The sequence below is a fragment of the Zingiber officinale genome, chromosome 10A, assembly GCF_018446385.1.
Source record: "Zingiber officinale cultivar Zhangliang chromosome 10A, Zo_v1.1, whole genome shotgun sequence".
Classification (NCBI taxonomy): Eukaryota; Viridiplantae; Streptophyta; class Magnoliopsida; order Zingiberales; family Zingiberaceae; genus Zingiber; species Zingiber officinale.
Window position 1 is genome coordinate 19,653,087 of NC_056004.1, and position 16,341 is coordinate 19,669,427.

The following is a 16,341-nucleotide window of genomic DNA, read 5'->3' on the forward strand; positions in this document are numbered from 1 at the left end:
TTTTTTTTGTTTTCTTCCGCCGCACCAAACCTGCCCCACCAAACCGCAGGAGAGATGGGTACATACCACGGACGGCCCGCGTCATAATACATAATATAGATACGTGACTTCCTACAATTATAGCAATATAATTCGGCATCCAATTATGGCAACTTCACCGTCGGAGCACAAATCGAGCGGCCAAGATACGTAATTTGAAATTCTATTTACAATTAAAGGTACAGAATCCCTGTTTGGAATACTCTGCTTCTCCTCCTTAATTTCCTTTCTTCCGGCGCACGCTTTCTCTCGCATGGCTCCGACCCTCCTCGCGATGTGACGAGGAGGACCAGAAGGATTCAAAGTTAGATCGCTCGGCAGATTTCGTCTTCCCTTCGGTTCCGACGCCGATCGCCGATCGCCGATCGCCGATCCGCTGAGTCCCATATCGATGCGAACCGCTACCATCTCGTCTGCTCCCGCGCCGACACGTTCGGCTGCTCTCCTCGCTCCTGGCTTCCGGTTCCATCCGACCGACGAGGAGCTCGTCAGCTACTACCTCAGACGGAGGGTCTGCCGTCGGGCCCTACGCGTGGATGCCATCGCTGAAGTGGATCTTTACAAATGCGAGCCGTGGGAGCTCCCCGGCCTCTCCCGCCTCCGCAGCCGCGACCTCGAGTGGTACTTCTTCAGCCCGCTCGACCGCAAGTACTCCAGCCGGTCCCGAACCAATCGGGCCACCGCTCAGGGGTACTGGAAGACCACCGGGAAGGACCGCGCCGTCTCACGTGGCGCGCGCGTCGTCGGCATGAAGAAGACCCTCGTTTACCACTCCGGACGCGCCCCACGCGGCACCAGAACTAACTGGGTCATGCACGAGTACCGCCTCGATGATGCCGAGCTCGCGCAGTCAGAGGTTCCGCAGGTACTTTTTTTATAAGTCGTTTTTTTTTGGGTGTTTTTGAAATTTATTGACATTTCTTTCTTTTTGGATTGGCGATGGAGAAGGATTCGTATGTTGTGTGTCGGGTCTTCCAAAAAAGCGGCGCTGGTCCACAGAATGGGGCTCAATATGGTGCGCCGTTCGTTGAGGAGGATTGGGAAGAGGAAGAGGCTAATGGAGTGGTTCTGATGTTGGATGTTGGGGATGATGATGCCATTGATGTTCATGATCAGAACTACGTGGAATACAATGATCTTCTTCAGGTAAGCTCATTAATCAGCTGTTTTCTTAAGCATGCTTGAAATAAAAGGGAAAAATTATTTTTTTCATAGTTCTTCAATTCACATTTTTAGTATTAAAGAAGCCAAAATTTGCATAATACTGGCATATATTTAGGTGTACTGCAAATTTTGTTCAAGATTGGTACATGATTAGGTGTGCCTACAATAGATGATAAAATGAAAGGGAAAAGACTAAATTGAGATGATATGAATATATTCAATTGCCACCAATGGCGAATCATTAAAGGGGTAAGAGATAGAGGAAATCAATAAAAATTCAGGCTAATAGAATGAAAAAAATTCAATAATATGAATTTTACAATCAATATAGCTTTTCATAGAATGCAATTTGATCGATGCAATCCATGTGGTAACCCTAAATAGTTGAGACTTGTATGTATGGTAGATAAAATTATGATCTAGACATTAACATCCAAAGTTATCCATGTCCTAAGTAGATTTGAATTGGGCTACAATGTTAGAAACCTATGGTCGGATTCTATGCTTGCTTAGCATTCCACAAAAGATCTTAGCCCCAACAACTTTGATTAGGATATATTTATATTCAATTTGGCATGTTCATCATCAACATTTACTATACTAAATAATTATTTTTCATGCCATATCATTTTCACAGAGTCTATGCTTGTTTATCACATCTTGATTTGTGCTTACTGTTCCTACATAGATTCTTTTAATTATTGTCTTTATCATCCATTATATAATTATCATTTATCTCATTGAAGTTGCTACTCACTATCTCAAGATGGAATACTTTAAGAGCTATATTGTATTTTCATATATTTACTGAATAAAAAATTCTATCCATTTGTGCTTCGTGATATTGGAACTTTAGTATGTAAAATATTCATATTGTGTGTCAATACTTTCCATGTGATCCTGATTTATGAACTTCTTCCCCTTTGGTTGGATATGCTTAGGTAGGATCTTGATCCCATCAAATTTGCTTACATGAATTGATAGTGGAGGTGATGGTGATGTTTATGATGACTAGCAGTACATGATCAGAGAATCTGCATGTTGAAAACTAACATTGAATAGTTTTGGTTTCAAACAAAACAAGAAGATTGGTCAAGTAAAACATAATTTGCATTCAATGTTGAATTACATGACTATTGTTAGGATAACCTGGTTGCTTCTACTTGCTGATTAGAGCTTGTAAACTGGTAGCTTCCTCTATCTAGTGAAAATTCTTAAATTGTCAGGAAAATTGTTCTATGCATCCATCTGACAGTTATATGCCTCCTTTCTCTATTAATTGGTACAACTTCCCAAGCTAATTCAACATTCTTCGAGTTTACAACAATGTCAAAGTTCCATAACACCATGCCATCATATTCATGAAGACCTTGGTTGCCTCCCGTTTTGGATATGTTTTATTGTAGGAGTTTTAGATATTTTAGTGATTGATAATGTATTTATTGTGGTCTTTCTATTCAGTTTATTTGCATATTGGAGAATATGACTAAATAATTCCTGTTCTTTCCTAATTTGCATATTCTTGATTAAAGCATGCAAGTTCTTTTCATGTATCGAAACTGTTGCGTTTATGAAAATGGAAAATTGGCCTATGAAAATGTTCTTTCTTGTTATCTTCATTTGATATATTCGCAGAATTGTGCATATGCATACATTTGAGGTCAGATTCTCTTCTGTCTTTCAAATGACAACGTAAACACTTATACTCTAGCTTATGAGAAGGATTGTGGTATATGTTCCTGCAAGTCTATTTATGTTTGTAAGTTTTACCTTCGTTTTAGAGGGATGTGAATTTAAGATTGTCCCAATTGATCACGTATCTACATTTTTTTCATTTCAATTTTGCAGGATCAAATAGTCAGTTAAATTTTTAAGCTTTGGTTTGTTTTACAATCTTTAAGCAATCTTGAGACAGTTAACTGCCTTGTATACAATTCAAAAAATGAATATGAAATTCCTGGTGTTTGCTGAATTTCAGACCTAGGAATTAGTCCGATTATCCTGGTTGACAGCAAATGAATTTTACACATTTTTGTTAATTATAAATGAGATATTCCTCTACCTTGGTCCATGACACATAATAGGAATGGAGTTTTGGTCATTGTGCAAATTTGATTGCTCCATAGTGATATTTTTGTATTTACTACGTCAACACATTTTTAGTAGATAACTTAAACTCTTTGATCTTGATGGTCATGATAATTTAGTGTGTTTGTGGTTACCTTTAATGCAAAAAAAAAAAAAACTTGGAGTTGTAATGTTCAGAGTGTTGGATCGTGACGCACGTTGTGGTTTTTAAAACACTTCTTTTTCGGTTTTTAAAACTCGAGTACGCAACGGAAAGTAAGAATTCAAAGATTAAGAAACACGATAAGAATATAAGCGGTTTTTACTTGGTTTGTACCCTTCGACGACTCCTACTCCAAGGTCTAGGTCCCGCGGACCTATCGATGGGCAAAATACTAAAAACCTCTTCCGATACCCCGGAAGAGAATCGAGTACAAGAAAAGTTAGGCCAAGTGCAATACACTGCACTTGTCCTTTTATAGTAATTAATTACAAAAAGAAATATTACCAACACTTTAAAGATAGAAATGACAGCGCTTTGTGTTGATGTCTATCTACTGGGCCGATCGGAACTCCTCGAAGTAGTCGTCGGGCTCAGCAGCTTCGTAGTAGAGTCGCAGCCGGAACCGGGAGTAGTCGGAGGCTCAAATGTACGCGCAGTAGCTTGTATATTGTTCTTGTTGTATCAATGCACACTCGAGACCAAGGTTTAAAATTTCGACCCGTGCCGAGGTTTCGGTCTCAGACCGGAACGATACGGTTTCGGTATCGTATCGTGCTGTGCCGATACAGTTTCGGTATTTTTTATTTATCTATAGTAATTATAAGATAAATACGTTTATTGTGTATATAAAAATAAGTTGTATATTGATTTATTATAAGTTCTCAATTATTGAATAATTTAATATTGTTAGAAAAAATAATTTTATTTAAATAGAATTGATATATCAATAATTCAAATAAAAATAGAAGTATCTATTATAATAATAATAAGTATATAAATTAATACAAGATATTACTTTATATTAATAATAATTATATAAATTAATTATTTATTCATTTAATTAATTATTAATTAAATAATATATATTTTAAATAGTAAAAAATATCAAGTTAAAAAAATATCAGAATATAAATATAATTTATTAGATTTTTTTTAAAAAAAATTTTAGAATTTTTTTAAAAATTTAAATGAAATTTAAAATAAAAAAATATATTAGAATATAAATAAGAATTATTATATATTTTTTAAAAATTTTAAATGAAATTTAAAATATTATTTTTTCAGAATATTAATTAATAAAATTTATTTAATTTATTTTAATTTTAAATTTATTTTTTATATTTTTTATATATTTTATTAAGATAATTTAATTAGGGTATATAAAAGCCTCTTTGAAATATCACACATCTTCTACCCATGTTCCTTAGGAATTGTTTAAATTAATTAAATAAAATAAATAATTATTAAAAACAGAAAAGAAAAAAAAATCGTGTACGCAAGCGAGATCGCGCCCGCGATTATCACGGGCGATCCCACCGGGGGGCGTCCGGCGCCGGAAGCTTCCGGCGCCGGAACGCTTCCGGCGCCGGAAGCGTCCGGCGCCGGAAGCGTCCGGCGCCGGAAGCGTCCGGCGACCTTGCCGAACGCTTCCGGCACCGCAGAAGGCGTCGCGCACGACGCCTTCGGTGCCCAAGGCATCGCGGGACGCCGCCGAAGGCGTCGCGGGACGCCGCCGAAGGCGTCGCGGGACGCCGCCGAAGGCGTCGCGGGACGCCGCCGAAGGCGTCGCGGGACGCCGCCGAAGGCGTCGCGGGACGCCGCCGAAGGCGTCGCGGGACGCCACCGGAGGCGTCGCGGGACGCCGCCGAAGGCGTCCCGAGTCTCCTCCGACACCGTCGAGACAGGGACGCCTCCCGTGCCGGTTTTGGCCGCCCGGCGGAACGGTAAAAACCGTCCGTGTCGGGCGGCACGAAACGACATTTCAAACCGTGCTCGAGACTGCCTTATAAAAGGCTTGGAAGGTGCCTCCAATGAGGCAAAATCAATACCGATCACTTCGGTGCTTATCCAAGACTTCGGCTAGAATTTATCCAGCGTAAGGCGCCTTCCATAGCCATGGAAGGCGCCTTCGGATATTATACACCCGAAGACAGATTTGCTTTCTTGCCCTGCAAACATGTGTTAGTCCAAATAACCTGCAAGACAAGTGTTAGCTCAAACATAGACAAATAATAAAAAGAGTACTTAGTTTCTGTCCTCACATGACCACGAACTAGTCAATGTCTCATTAGGAATCCCAAATGGACCTAAACTGAACTGACGTCTATTATCCCTCAACTAGGACGCGTCCTCACAGTCACTCTCCTCCAGTGACTTACCTTTACTTACCTTTTGCCAGACATTCAATCAGCCCGTCGATCAGTCTGGACTTCGTGCTAGCTATCTGGTCTGCCCGTCGACCTAGCTGGACTTCATGCCAGCTATCCGGTCGGCCCGTCGATCTAGCTGGACTTCATGCCAACTATCCGGTGGTTCGTCGACCTAGCTGGACTTCGTGCTAGCTATCCGGTCGGCTCGTCGATCTAGCTGGATTTCTCCTGCAGATTCAGTCAGATCGTTAGATCATAACAAACCTAACTTAACTTACTTTGTCATTCATCAAAACCTGAGTTAGACTGTTAGTGCTAACCGCACCAACAATCTCCCTCTTTTTGATGCAATGACAATCTGGGTTAAGTTAGGAAAAATAATGCAAAAAATAAATAAACACATGACATGTTTTAATTTAGTCTGATTTTGATTTAGTCTGAGTTTGATGTTTTGTCTAGTATTATGCTAAATTAATCCACCTAACCCTCCCCCTTTGGCATTCATTAAAAATAATAAGCATAGACAAGTTTGGGAAAATTGCCTAAGTAAAGGAAGGAAAATTTTGACAACAGAAAATTTTCAGGTTTACTGGGAGAAGTTAAACTTACAAAAATAAGTTAATAAGTTGTTCAAAAATAAAGATTTTCAATAAAGAAGTTAAACAGGATTTTCAAATATGTCTTAAATCTTCATGACAGAATTTCTAAAAATAAAGTTTGAAATAATTTTCAAAGTCTACTAACTTCGCATAATTCTCAAAATTTACTATCTTTTCATTAGATTTTCAAAAGATATAAAATTTGAAAATGCTAGAACAGAGTTAGAAGATTAAAGGAACAACATTTTCAAATAAAAAAAGTTTGGAAAACATTTTGAAAACATTTTAATATAACTTTCAAAATATTTTGAAAAATATTTTCGAAAATTGAGTTTTGAAAAAGATATAAGGGATGTTTTCAAAAATGTCTTTTCAAAAATTTTAAGGTTTTCAAAAATAAGATGATAAAATTTTAAGTAAAAAAAACCTTTTGAAGACTATGTCAAGATATTTTCAAAAATTTAGATATTTGTCAAACTAATTTTTAAAACCTATCTTTAAAACTTTTAAGGCTAAGGAAGAAAACAAAAAGTTTAGAGATAGCAGTTTATTAATCCTTTAAAAAAAAATTAGAAGTAGGTTTCAAAAATAATTTTAAAGAAAAATGCAAGCAGTTTGCAAAATACAAAATATTAATACTCCCCCTGAACCTGACAGTATTTTAAAATAAAACAACTAGAAAGTGTCCGTAACTGTCTAACCATTAGTTACTTACTGACTATCAAAAGATAGCAGTTTTCACTTGGTTAGTCAGGTTAAGTTAATTTATTCAGTTAGTCTTTGACTAAGCTGAAAAACTTAACCTGATTTCTGTTAGTGTGGTTTTTAACCCCCAGACTTGTATTGATGCACTGATATAAGCATCTTAAGTTCATGCAATCTGCCTATGCATCTCACCCCTTTCTAAGTTTAGCAATACACAAACAAGGTAGCCCTAATGTGTTGGCGAGATGCTCAAGTCCTAGATCTATAGGAGCATGCATTCTAAGGATTTGATCTAGATTAAGGCTAAAACTGATTTTGAAAATTCTAAAAATAGGAAATTTTGAGAAATATAGATAACAAGTTTTATCCTTGAATTTTTAAAGAAAAATTTTGAAAATAATTTTGAAAATTAAGGTCCTAATCTATTAAGCACATTCCTAATTGTCGACGTAAGTTACTAAATTCACATTCAGGGAGGGGTTTAGTGAATATGTCAGCTAGGTTAGATTTGGACTCAATGTATTTGAGTTCAATATCATTTTTAGTGACATGATCCCTGATAAAGTGGTGTCTAATTTCAATGTGTTTAGTTCTTGAATGATGCACAGGATTTTTTGTTAAATTAATTGAACTAACATTATCAATTAGTACTTTTATATTTGTAAAGTTTAAATTAAAATCTTTTAAAGTGTGCATCATCCATAATAATTGTACGACACATTTTCCTATAGCTATATATTCTGACTCAGTAGTAGATAAGGCAACACAGTGTTGCTTTCTACTAAACCAGCTGATAAATGATGGGCCAAGTAGCTGACATCCACTACTTGTACTTTTACGGTCTAATTTATAGCCAGCGTAATCTGAGTCAGAATAGCCTATGAGTTTAAAATTAGTTGTTCTAGGATACCAAATTTCTACATTTGATATTCCTTTGAGATATCTAAAAATTCTTTTGACTTGAGTCAAATGTGATTCTTTAGCACAAGTTTGGTATCTAGCACACATACTAACTGCAAATAAAATATCAGGTCGACTTGCAGTTAAGTATAGTAGGCTACCCATGACACTCCTATAGTATTTTAAGTCAACTGGTTTTCCATTTGGGTCATTATCTAAGGTTGTATTAGTTATCATAGGTGTCTTTATTTCCTTAGTGTTTTCCATTCCAATTTTTTTAAGTAATTCGTTAATATATTTTTGTTGATAAATGTAATTGTCCTCATTTGTTTGTTTAATTTGTAGTTATAAAAAGTAAGTTAATTTACTTACTGGCTCATTTCAAATTCTTGTTCCATTAGGGTTATAAATTCTTGCAAAAATTTTGAATTGGTTGACCCAAAGATTATATCATCTATATAAACTTGAGCTATAAAATATCTTGTTTGATTGATTTGACAAATAGGATTGGGTTAATTTGTCCTTGGTTCAATCATTTAGAAATTAGGTAGGAGGTTAATCTTTCATACCATGCCCTAGGTACTTGTTTAAGTCTATATAAGACTTTCTTAAGTTTGAATACATGATCAGGATGATCTAAACTCTCAAACCCGGGTGGCTGACCTACATAAACTTCTTCTTTGATTAGCTCATTTAAAAATGTGAATTTAACATCCATTTGATAAAGTTTAAATCCTTTATGGGATGCATAGCTAAGTAATATTCTAAAGGACTCAAGTCTGGCTACTGGGCATATGTTTCATCATAGTCAAGTTCCTCTATTTGACTAAATCCCTTAGCAACTAGTCTAGCCTTATTTCTAATAACTTCCTCAGTTTCACTTAATTTATTTCTGAATACTCATTTTTGTTTCTATTATCTTTTTATTTTTGGGTGGTGGTACTAAGTCCCAGACTGCGTTTCTCTCAAATTGGCCTAGCTCTTCTTGCATGGCTATAATCCATTCTGGGTCAAGTAAGGATTCAACTATTATTTTGGGTTCAATATTTGAAATTAGGGATATTTGACTTAAGTTCCTGAAAGATGACCTAGTCTGAACCCTTAGGTCTGGGTCACCGATTATTTGGTCAATTGGATGATCTAGGTTGACTCTTAGGGTTCTGGGAGGTTCATTCACTTGAAGCTGATCTTCTTCTTCGTGAATTGAGTTTTCATTGACTCCCCCTTGACTAGTATTACCTTGAACAAAATCAATTGGTTGAATTTGGGTTTGTTCTAAGTTTTTGTTGGTCTCTTCAAATTTCACATGTGAGGTTTCTTCAATTTTCAGTGTAACTTTATTATATATTCTATAACCTCTATTGTTTAATGAATATCCTATAAATATTCCATTTTCTATTTTTGAGATAAATTTTCCGAAGTGTTCTTTTGTATTTAGTATGTAGATTGAGCATCCAAATACTTTAAAATATTTAATATTAGGTTGTTTATTATAATATAATTGAAATAAGGTTTTATTGTAAGTTTATTTATTGTAGTTCGGTTTTGTACATAACATGTTGTACTAACAGCTTCTATCCAAAAGTATTTTGGTAAGTTATATTCATTTAGCATTATCCTAGAAGCTTCAAGTAGAGTTCTATTTTTTCTTTCTACTATTCCATTTTGTTGAGGTGTTTTAGGACATAAAAATTCGTGATGGTAACCGTTTTCAAGACAAAATTGGTTAAAGTTGTGATTTTTAAATTCACCTCCGTTGTCACTTCTGATTCTTTTAATTTTTAGGTCTTTTTCATTTTCAATTTGTTTGCAAAAATTAGTGAAGATTTCAAACGTTTCATCTTTACTTTTTAAGAATTTTACCCAGGTGAATCTAAAGTAGTCATCTATTATTACTAGGCAATATAGGTTTCTATTTATTGATTTGATCCTATGAGAATTAATTAAGTCTAAGTGTAATAGTTCTAGTATTGAATTTATTTGAAGTTGATTAGTTGGCTTGTGAGTAGATTTTGTTTATTTTCCTTGTTGACAAGCATTACAGAGTGTTGAGTCTATGTTGGATAATTTTGGTAAGCCTCTAACTAATTCATTTAACTTACTTATATTTCTAAAGTTGGTGTGTGACATTCTTCTATGTCATAACCAGATTTCTTCTTTTTGTGTTAAGTAACACTTAAGTGAAGAAGTGGTTAGATTAATTGCATAGATTTTTTTTTTTTACCCCTTTCAGACTTATAGTAGGGTTATCTAAGTATTTAATCAAACATTCAGAGGATAGAAACCTAATCTTATATCCAGAATCATACGATTAACTAATACTAAGAAGGTTGTATTTGAGATTCTCAACAAGTAATACTTTCTTAATAATACAATCAGTTTTGAGTTCAATATTACCTATCCCAATTACCTTGAGTTTGTTGTTGTTTTCGAAAACTGTTCCTAGGCTTTTGTAGGATAGTTGAGTGAATTTGGTGTAATCCCCAGTCATGTGTTTGGAGCAACCACTATCTAAAATCCACTTAGATTCCTACAACAAATAGGAGTTAAGATCAATTTAAATCTTTAAGTTATTCGGTTAAGTTTTAGTTAAGTTAATTTAAGGTTAAATTAAATTATGAGTTAAAATGAATTTTTAAGTTAATTTAGTTAGTTTAAAATATTTTTTTTAGTTAAAATAGTTTCTAATATAATTTTTAAGTTAAAATAGTTTTTTAAGTTAAAATAATTTTTAAGTTAAAGTAATTTTTTTTAAAAAAATAATTTTTAAATTAAAGTATTTTTTTTAAATATTTTTTCAGTTATAATTATTTTTAAAATAATTTTTAATATAAATTTTAAGTTAAAATAATTTTTAAATTAAAATAATTTTTAAAATAATAAAATAATTTTTAAAGTTAAAATAATTTTTAAAATAATAAAATAATTTTTAAGCTAAAATAAATTTTTATGTTAAAATAATTTTTAAATTAAAATAATTTTTAATAATTTTTAAAATTATTTTTAAATTAAAATAATTTTTAATAATTTTTAAAATACATTTTAAAGTTAAAATAATTTTTAATAAAATTTTAATTTTTTTAAAATAATTTTTAAGTTAAAATAATTTTTAATATAATTTTAAAAAAAATGGAAATAATTTTTAAATTTAAATATTTTTTAAAATAATTTTTAAGTTAAATAAATTTTTAAATATTTTTTAAGTTAAAATAATTTTTAAGTTAAATCAATTTTTAAATATTTTTTAAGTTAAATATTTTTTAAGTTAAAATAATTTTTAAAAGTAGTTTTTAAAATAATTTTTAAGTTAAGATAATTATTTAAAATAATTTTTAAGTTAAAACAATTTTTAAAATATTTTTTAAGTTAAAATCATATTTAAGTTAAAGTAGTTTTTAAAATAATTTTTAAGTGCAAATAATTTTTTTAATTATTACACTTAATTTAATATTAATGTTAATTTAGATTTTTGTTTTTTAAAAAAAAATAATTAGAATTTAATTTTGATTTTCATTTGAATTGAATTTAAGTTCTTAGTCATCTCACCTGATCTACTTTTTCAATAAAGGAATTCTATAATTTTTGTGAAATGATTTAAGTTAAATTTCGGAGTTTGGTTTAACTTTTTGTTAGATTCAGGTTTAACTTTAGGCTCAACAAACAAACATTTTTTTGATAAACTTCTGGGCAATGGTGAATCACCTGGACATCATTAGAGTAATCATGCCTTCGAGGTTTTTCAAATAGTCTTATCCACTGAACTTAGTACAAAACGTTTAACTAGTTAGGATTCGTAAGGGGTAGTTTCGGTTAGTTCCACCACCAGGTCGAAGCCATATATTCCTAAACATGCATAGACAGAGCTTCCCTAACCTACTATCATTCAAAACTTCACCAGTACCGTAGGTCAAGTTAAACTTTCGTCCCTTTTTAAGCTAATCCTAATTATCTTGCCGGATTGGTTATTTTTTGAGGTGCCAACTAGTTTGGAGTCTTTCCCTGAATTATTGATCTGAATTAAATTTTAGTTCTGAGTTTATGTCGATTACTTTTATAATTGTAATGAACTTAATGATAGTTTGGGTTTGATTTTGGTTTAGTTAATTTAGTTTTATGTTTTGGATGGTTATTTGATTTTACATAATAAATTTTAATTTTAGATATATAGTATTGGTTCATTGCTACTTGTGTGGTTAGGCACGTTTTTGAAACCCAAGCTTTAGTTTGCGTTTTATGTTGAGTTGCTCGTGATATAAATGATTTACTTGTTGAATTTGACTTGTATTCAAGTTTAGATTTGTTGTATACTGCTTTTTTATTATTTAATATTAGATCTAAATTTTTGGATCTAGTTGTGAAATCTTCTAACAGCCTTTTAAGTTTGTTAATTTCAATTTTTAGTGTTGAATTTTTCTCCTCAAGTTTTACGACTTGATTTGGATTAGATTTTTCAATTTGTTCCTTAAGGAGCATTTTATTTTGACTTCGTGTTTGGTTAATTTTTTATTTAAGCATGCAATACTTTAAAGAACTTTTTGCTTAAATTAAAATATACCTCATCAGGACCTTCTGAAAGGAGTACGGACTTGTGGCTTGGTTCGGGTTCGGTCCCGTCTTCCAATTCGTTCTCTGAATCTGATTCGCGAGCCATCAGTCGAGGTAGCTTCGGTGCTTCTGATCTTCGACTTCTGATTCCTCTGAAGACGATTTGTCCCATGTCGCCTTGAGTACTTTCTGTTTGGTTGTTTTGTTTTTGTCATTCTTCAGCTTTGGGCACTTGTAGTGACCCTTCTTGAATCACGTGGTTTTCAAAACACTTCTTTTTCGATTTTTAAAACTTGAGTACGCAGCGAAAAGTAAGAATTCAAAGATTAAGAAACACGAGAAGAACACAAGCGATTTTTACTTTGTTCGGAACTTTCGACGACTCCTACTCCAAGGCCCAGGTCCCGCGGACCTATCGATGGACAATCCACTAAAAACCTCTCCCGGTACCCCCGGAAGAGAGAATCGAGTACAAGAAAAGTTAGGCCAAGTGTAACACACTGCACTTGTCATTTTATAGTAATTAATTATAAAAAGAAATGTTACCAACACTTCAAAGATAGAAATGACAGAGCTTTGTGTTGATGTCTATCTGTCGGGCGCGATCGGAACTCCTCGGAGTAGTCGTCGGGCTCAGCAGCTTTGCAGTAGAGTCGCAAGTCGGAGGCTCAAATGTGCGAGCAGTTGCTTGTATATTGTTCTTGTTGTATCAATGCACACTTGAGACTGCCTTATAAAAGGCTTGGAAGACGCCTCCAATGAGGCAAAATCAATCCCAATCGCTTCGGTGCTTATCCAAGACTTCGGCCAGAAGTTATCTAGCGGAAGGCGCCTTCCATAGCCATAGAAGGCGCCTTCCATAGCCATAGAAGGCGCCTTCTATGAACAGTATCGAGACGCCTTCCATAGCCATGAAAGGCGCCTTCAGGTATTATTCACCCGAAGGCAGATTTGCTTTCTTGCCCTGCAAACATGTGTTAGTCCAAATAACCTGCAAGACAAGTGTTAGCACAAACATAGACAAATAATAAAAAGAGTAATTAGTTTCTGTCCTCACAGGACCAGGAACTAGTCAAGGTCTCAGCTTAGAGATCCCAAATGAACGTAAACTGGACCGACGCCTATTGTCCCTCAACTAGGGCGCACCCTCACAGTTACTCTCTTCCAGTGACTTACCTTTATTTACTTTTTGTCAGACATCCGGTCAGCTCATCGACCAGTCTGGACTTCGTGCCAGCTATCCGGTCGACCCGTCGACCTAACTGGACTTCGTGCCAGGTATCCGGTCGACCCGTCGACCTAGCTGGACTTCGTACTAGCTATCCAGTCGGTCTGTTGACCTAGCTGGATTTCTCCTGCACACTCAGTCAGATTGTTAGATCATAACAAATCTAACTTAACTTACTTTGTCATTCATCAAAATCTTAATTAGACCGTTAGTGCTAACCACACTAACACAGAGTAACTAACTTTAAACAATTGTTACTGTTATCACTATCTGGAGCATTTCTTTTGGAAAGCTCAAGAATGTCATGTGCATAGTGTTTATGAATTTTTTTGATTAAGCCTGTGCTGCTTATTCATTATGCTTGGATATTTATTCTGCATCTGTTGAGTGATTGAATTTCTGAACATATCTATATTGGCCTAGTCAATGACTTGACACTCCCGCTGCTGGTTTACATAATTACTTTCCTGGGTATCTTTTCTATTGGTAGTTCAAAATTTTTGGATTTGGCCTTTTCTTTTTGTTTTTGCCATGTCTTCTAAACTGTGATTATAAGTGATTACTTTTAGGGAAAGGAAACGCTTATCCAACAAGATACTGCTGTTCTGCATACTAATGGGCAAGCAAGTGACAATGACCAAGAAGATCCTACAATTCTTCTGGATGAGATTCTCAAAGATCAAAGTTTCATGGAAGATGTGTTTGCCTGCCTCGATCAAACCAATTCGCCAGGTGATCCAACAGACATAGATGATTCCAGAGAACAAATTCTCTTGAAAGATTTATCTCATAATGCTCCAAGCCAAAGTGATGAATATGTTGAGCTTAATGACTTAGAGAACGATGCAAATAAAAACTGGAATTTCAATGAAGGCTATGCAAGTTTTGCTCCCAATTTTGTTGCTGGAGATGATGAGAATAGCAAGTTATATAAAGGGATCGAAACTGAGTTTCTTGAGTTCCCTGACCAATGCTCTGATCACCATAAACTGTTTCAAAATGTGCAAGTGGAAGATGACCTCAGCTTCTTTGCTAAGGAATGTGATATTGGCGAACAAGACCAAGACTTAATTGTCGATGATGCTTTCTTTCCATCCAAGGCTCTATCATCAAGTTTTGAATTTACTGATGACATAGATAAATTCTTTGATGCGATGGATAATGATTTACCATGTCATTGCACTGGAGTTTCAGAACAGTCTGAAAATCTCTCCAGTTTAAGCCAAGCTAATATTAAGGTTGGCATTGGTATCTTCTAAGTGTATCTGTAGATAAAAGTTTAAGATAATTACAATAGGATTACAGACTGATATTATTACATGAAAATAGGTTGAAGGTGGCAAAAGTCTCGCAAATAAGGGAATTACAGAGTTGGCACTCACAAATGTTGGAGCTGATACATTATCGACTTTACCTGTATCTGATTATGGATTCAAGAACAAAAATGAAGATATTCCAGCTGCTGTACCAGGTATAATTTATTTACCTCGACTCTATGTAAATATCATTTTTAGAGAAAATGTGAAATAAAAAAGAAATTTCTTTGACTAGATATCTGATTATTGCTCTAGTTGATAGCTTCAATATATCTTGTGTCTTCAACGGCTAGTGTCATATCTACATTTGCTTCAACTCAAACCAATATGAATGAGGCATTGCATATCAGATTTGCTGCAACATTTATCAATTACATCCTAGAATATGAAGTATCTGCCATTTTTACGGTGCAGATATGACAGCGAGCAAGGAGAGTAACAACACAATAAGAAGTCGACTAATCAACATGCTGGGATCAATAAGCGGCCCCCCAGCATTAGCAGCAGAGTCTCATGCTAGTATCGGAAAAAATGTTGGGCAGATTTCTGGAACCTACCAACCTAATGAGTTCTATATCTCACCTGCCTTGATCCATTTACAGGACACCTCGCGGGAGAAAGGAAATGCAGGTTTGCTCCTTTCTTACAGCCTTCCGGATAATAATGCAAGTGGTAAACTTTCAGGTTTCAGGCCATTCAGAAAAATACAAGACTTGGCTGTTTCATTGCTGCTTCAAGGTAGCTGCTATCCTTTGTTCCTGTCAGCATTGGTTCTCACCGTAAGCTATAAAGTGGGGATGTTTATTTATGACAAGAATTAGGTCTATATATATCTCGAAAAAATAAAGACACATTTTGGATCTGTCAGGAAAATTGGAGAACCTAAAACCTCTTATGGATCTTGTATTAAGTGGCATGGCTTGCTACTGTAGTCAGTAATAATGCACATTTTGTGCAAAAACATAGCTTTGTCTGGATTGTTCTCATTTTTCTTCCTGGCAGTAAAACCTGGAAAGACACTTTCGTTTGAATTTTTTTTCCCTTTTTTCTTATTGATTTTTTTAAAAAAAATTTTGTGGATTATATAAGTCAGATTAAGCAGTCAAAGATATCTCTCTGCACTCAACTCATGATTGTTTGCATATCGTCAAAAGATACTTCTTTTATTTTGTATATACAAAAAATAGATGGGAAGTAATTTTTTCCACCTATTATGCCAAAACCCCCTAGATTTCGATGCTGGGATGGATGTGTCTAAAAATAATGATATGTGCAGTTGCAGAAAAAGAAAAAACACACGTGTTCAAACTCTTCATCATTTCCTTGAAAAGCATCATTAGAACAATGCTACAATAATGTTAGTAGAAAAAAACAAATGATAATCCTATTTAATCTCATTGATTGT

General features: G+C 34.3%; 1 protein-coding gene across 1 annotated transcript; it reads left to right on the forward strand.

Moving 5' to 3' along the window:
* Positions 1–272: 272 nt before the first annotated feature.
* Positions 273–15,967, forward strand: LOC122026332 (NAC domain-containing protein 53-like). Its single transcript, XM_042585005.1, has 5 exons — positions 273–904; positions 988–1,185; positions 14,190–14,858; positions 14,950–15,091; positions 15,351–15,967. Exons 1-5 carry the CDS (start codon positions 431–433, stop codon positions 15,755–15,757), a joined length of 1,890 nt encoding a protein of 629 aa, XP_042440939.1. The 5' UTR covers positions 273–430; the 3' UTR covers positions 15,758–15,967.
* The last annotated feature ends 374 nt before the right edge of the window (positions 15,968–16,341 follow it).

Coding starts and splice junctions, on each gene's coding strand:
- LOC122026332 (XM_042585005.1), top strand. CDS start 431: ATGCGAACCGCTACCATCTCGTCTGCTCCCGCGCCGACACGTTCGGCT. Junction 1,186..14,189: donor AATACAATGATCTTCTTCAG/GTAAGCTCATTA, acceptor GATTACTTTTAG/GGAAAGGAAACGCTTATCCA. Junction 14,859..14,949: donor TAAGCCAAGCTAATATTAAG/GTTGGCATTGGT, acceptor ACATGAAAATAG/GTTGAAGGTGGCAAAAGTCT.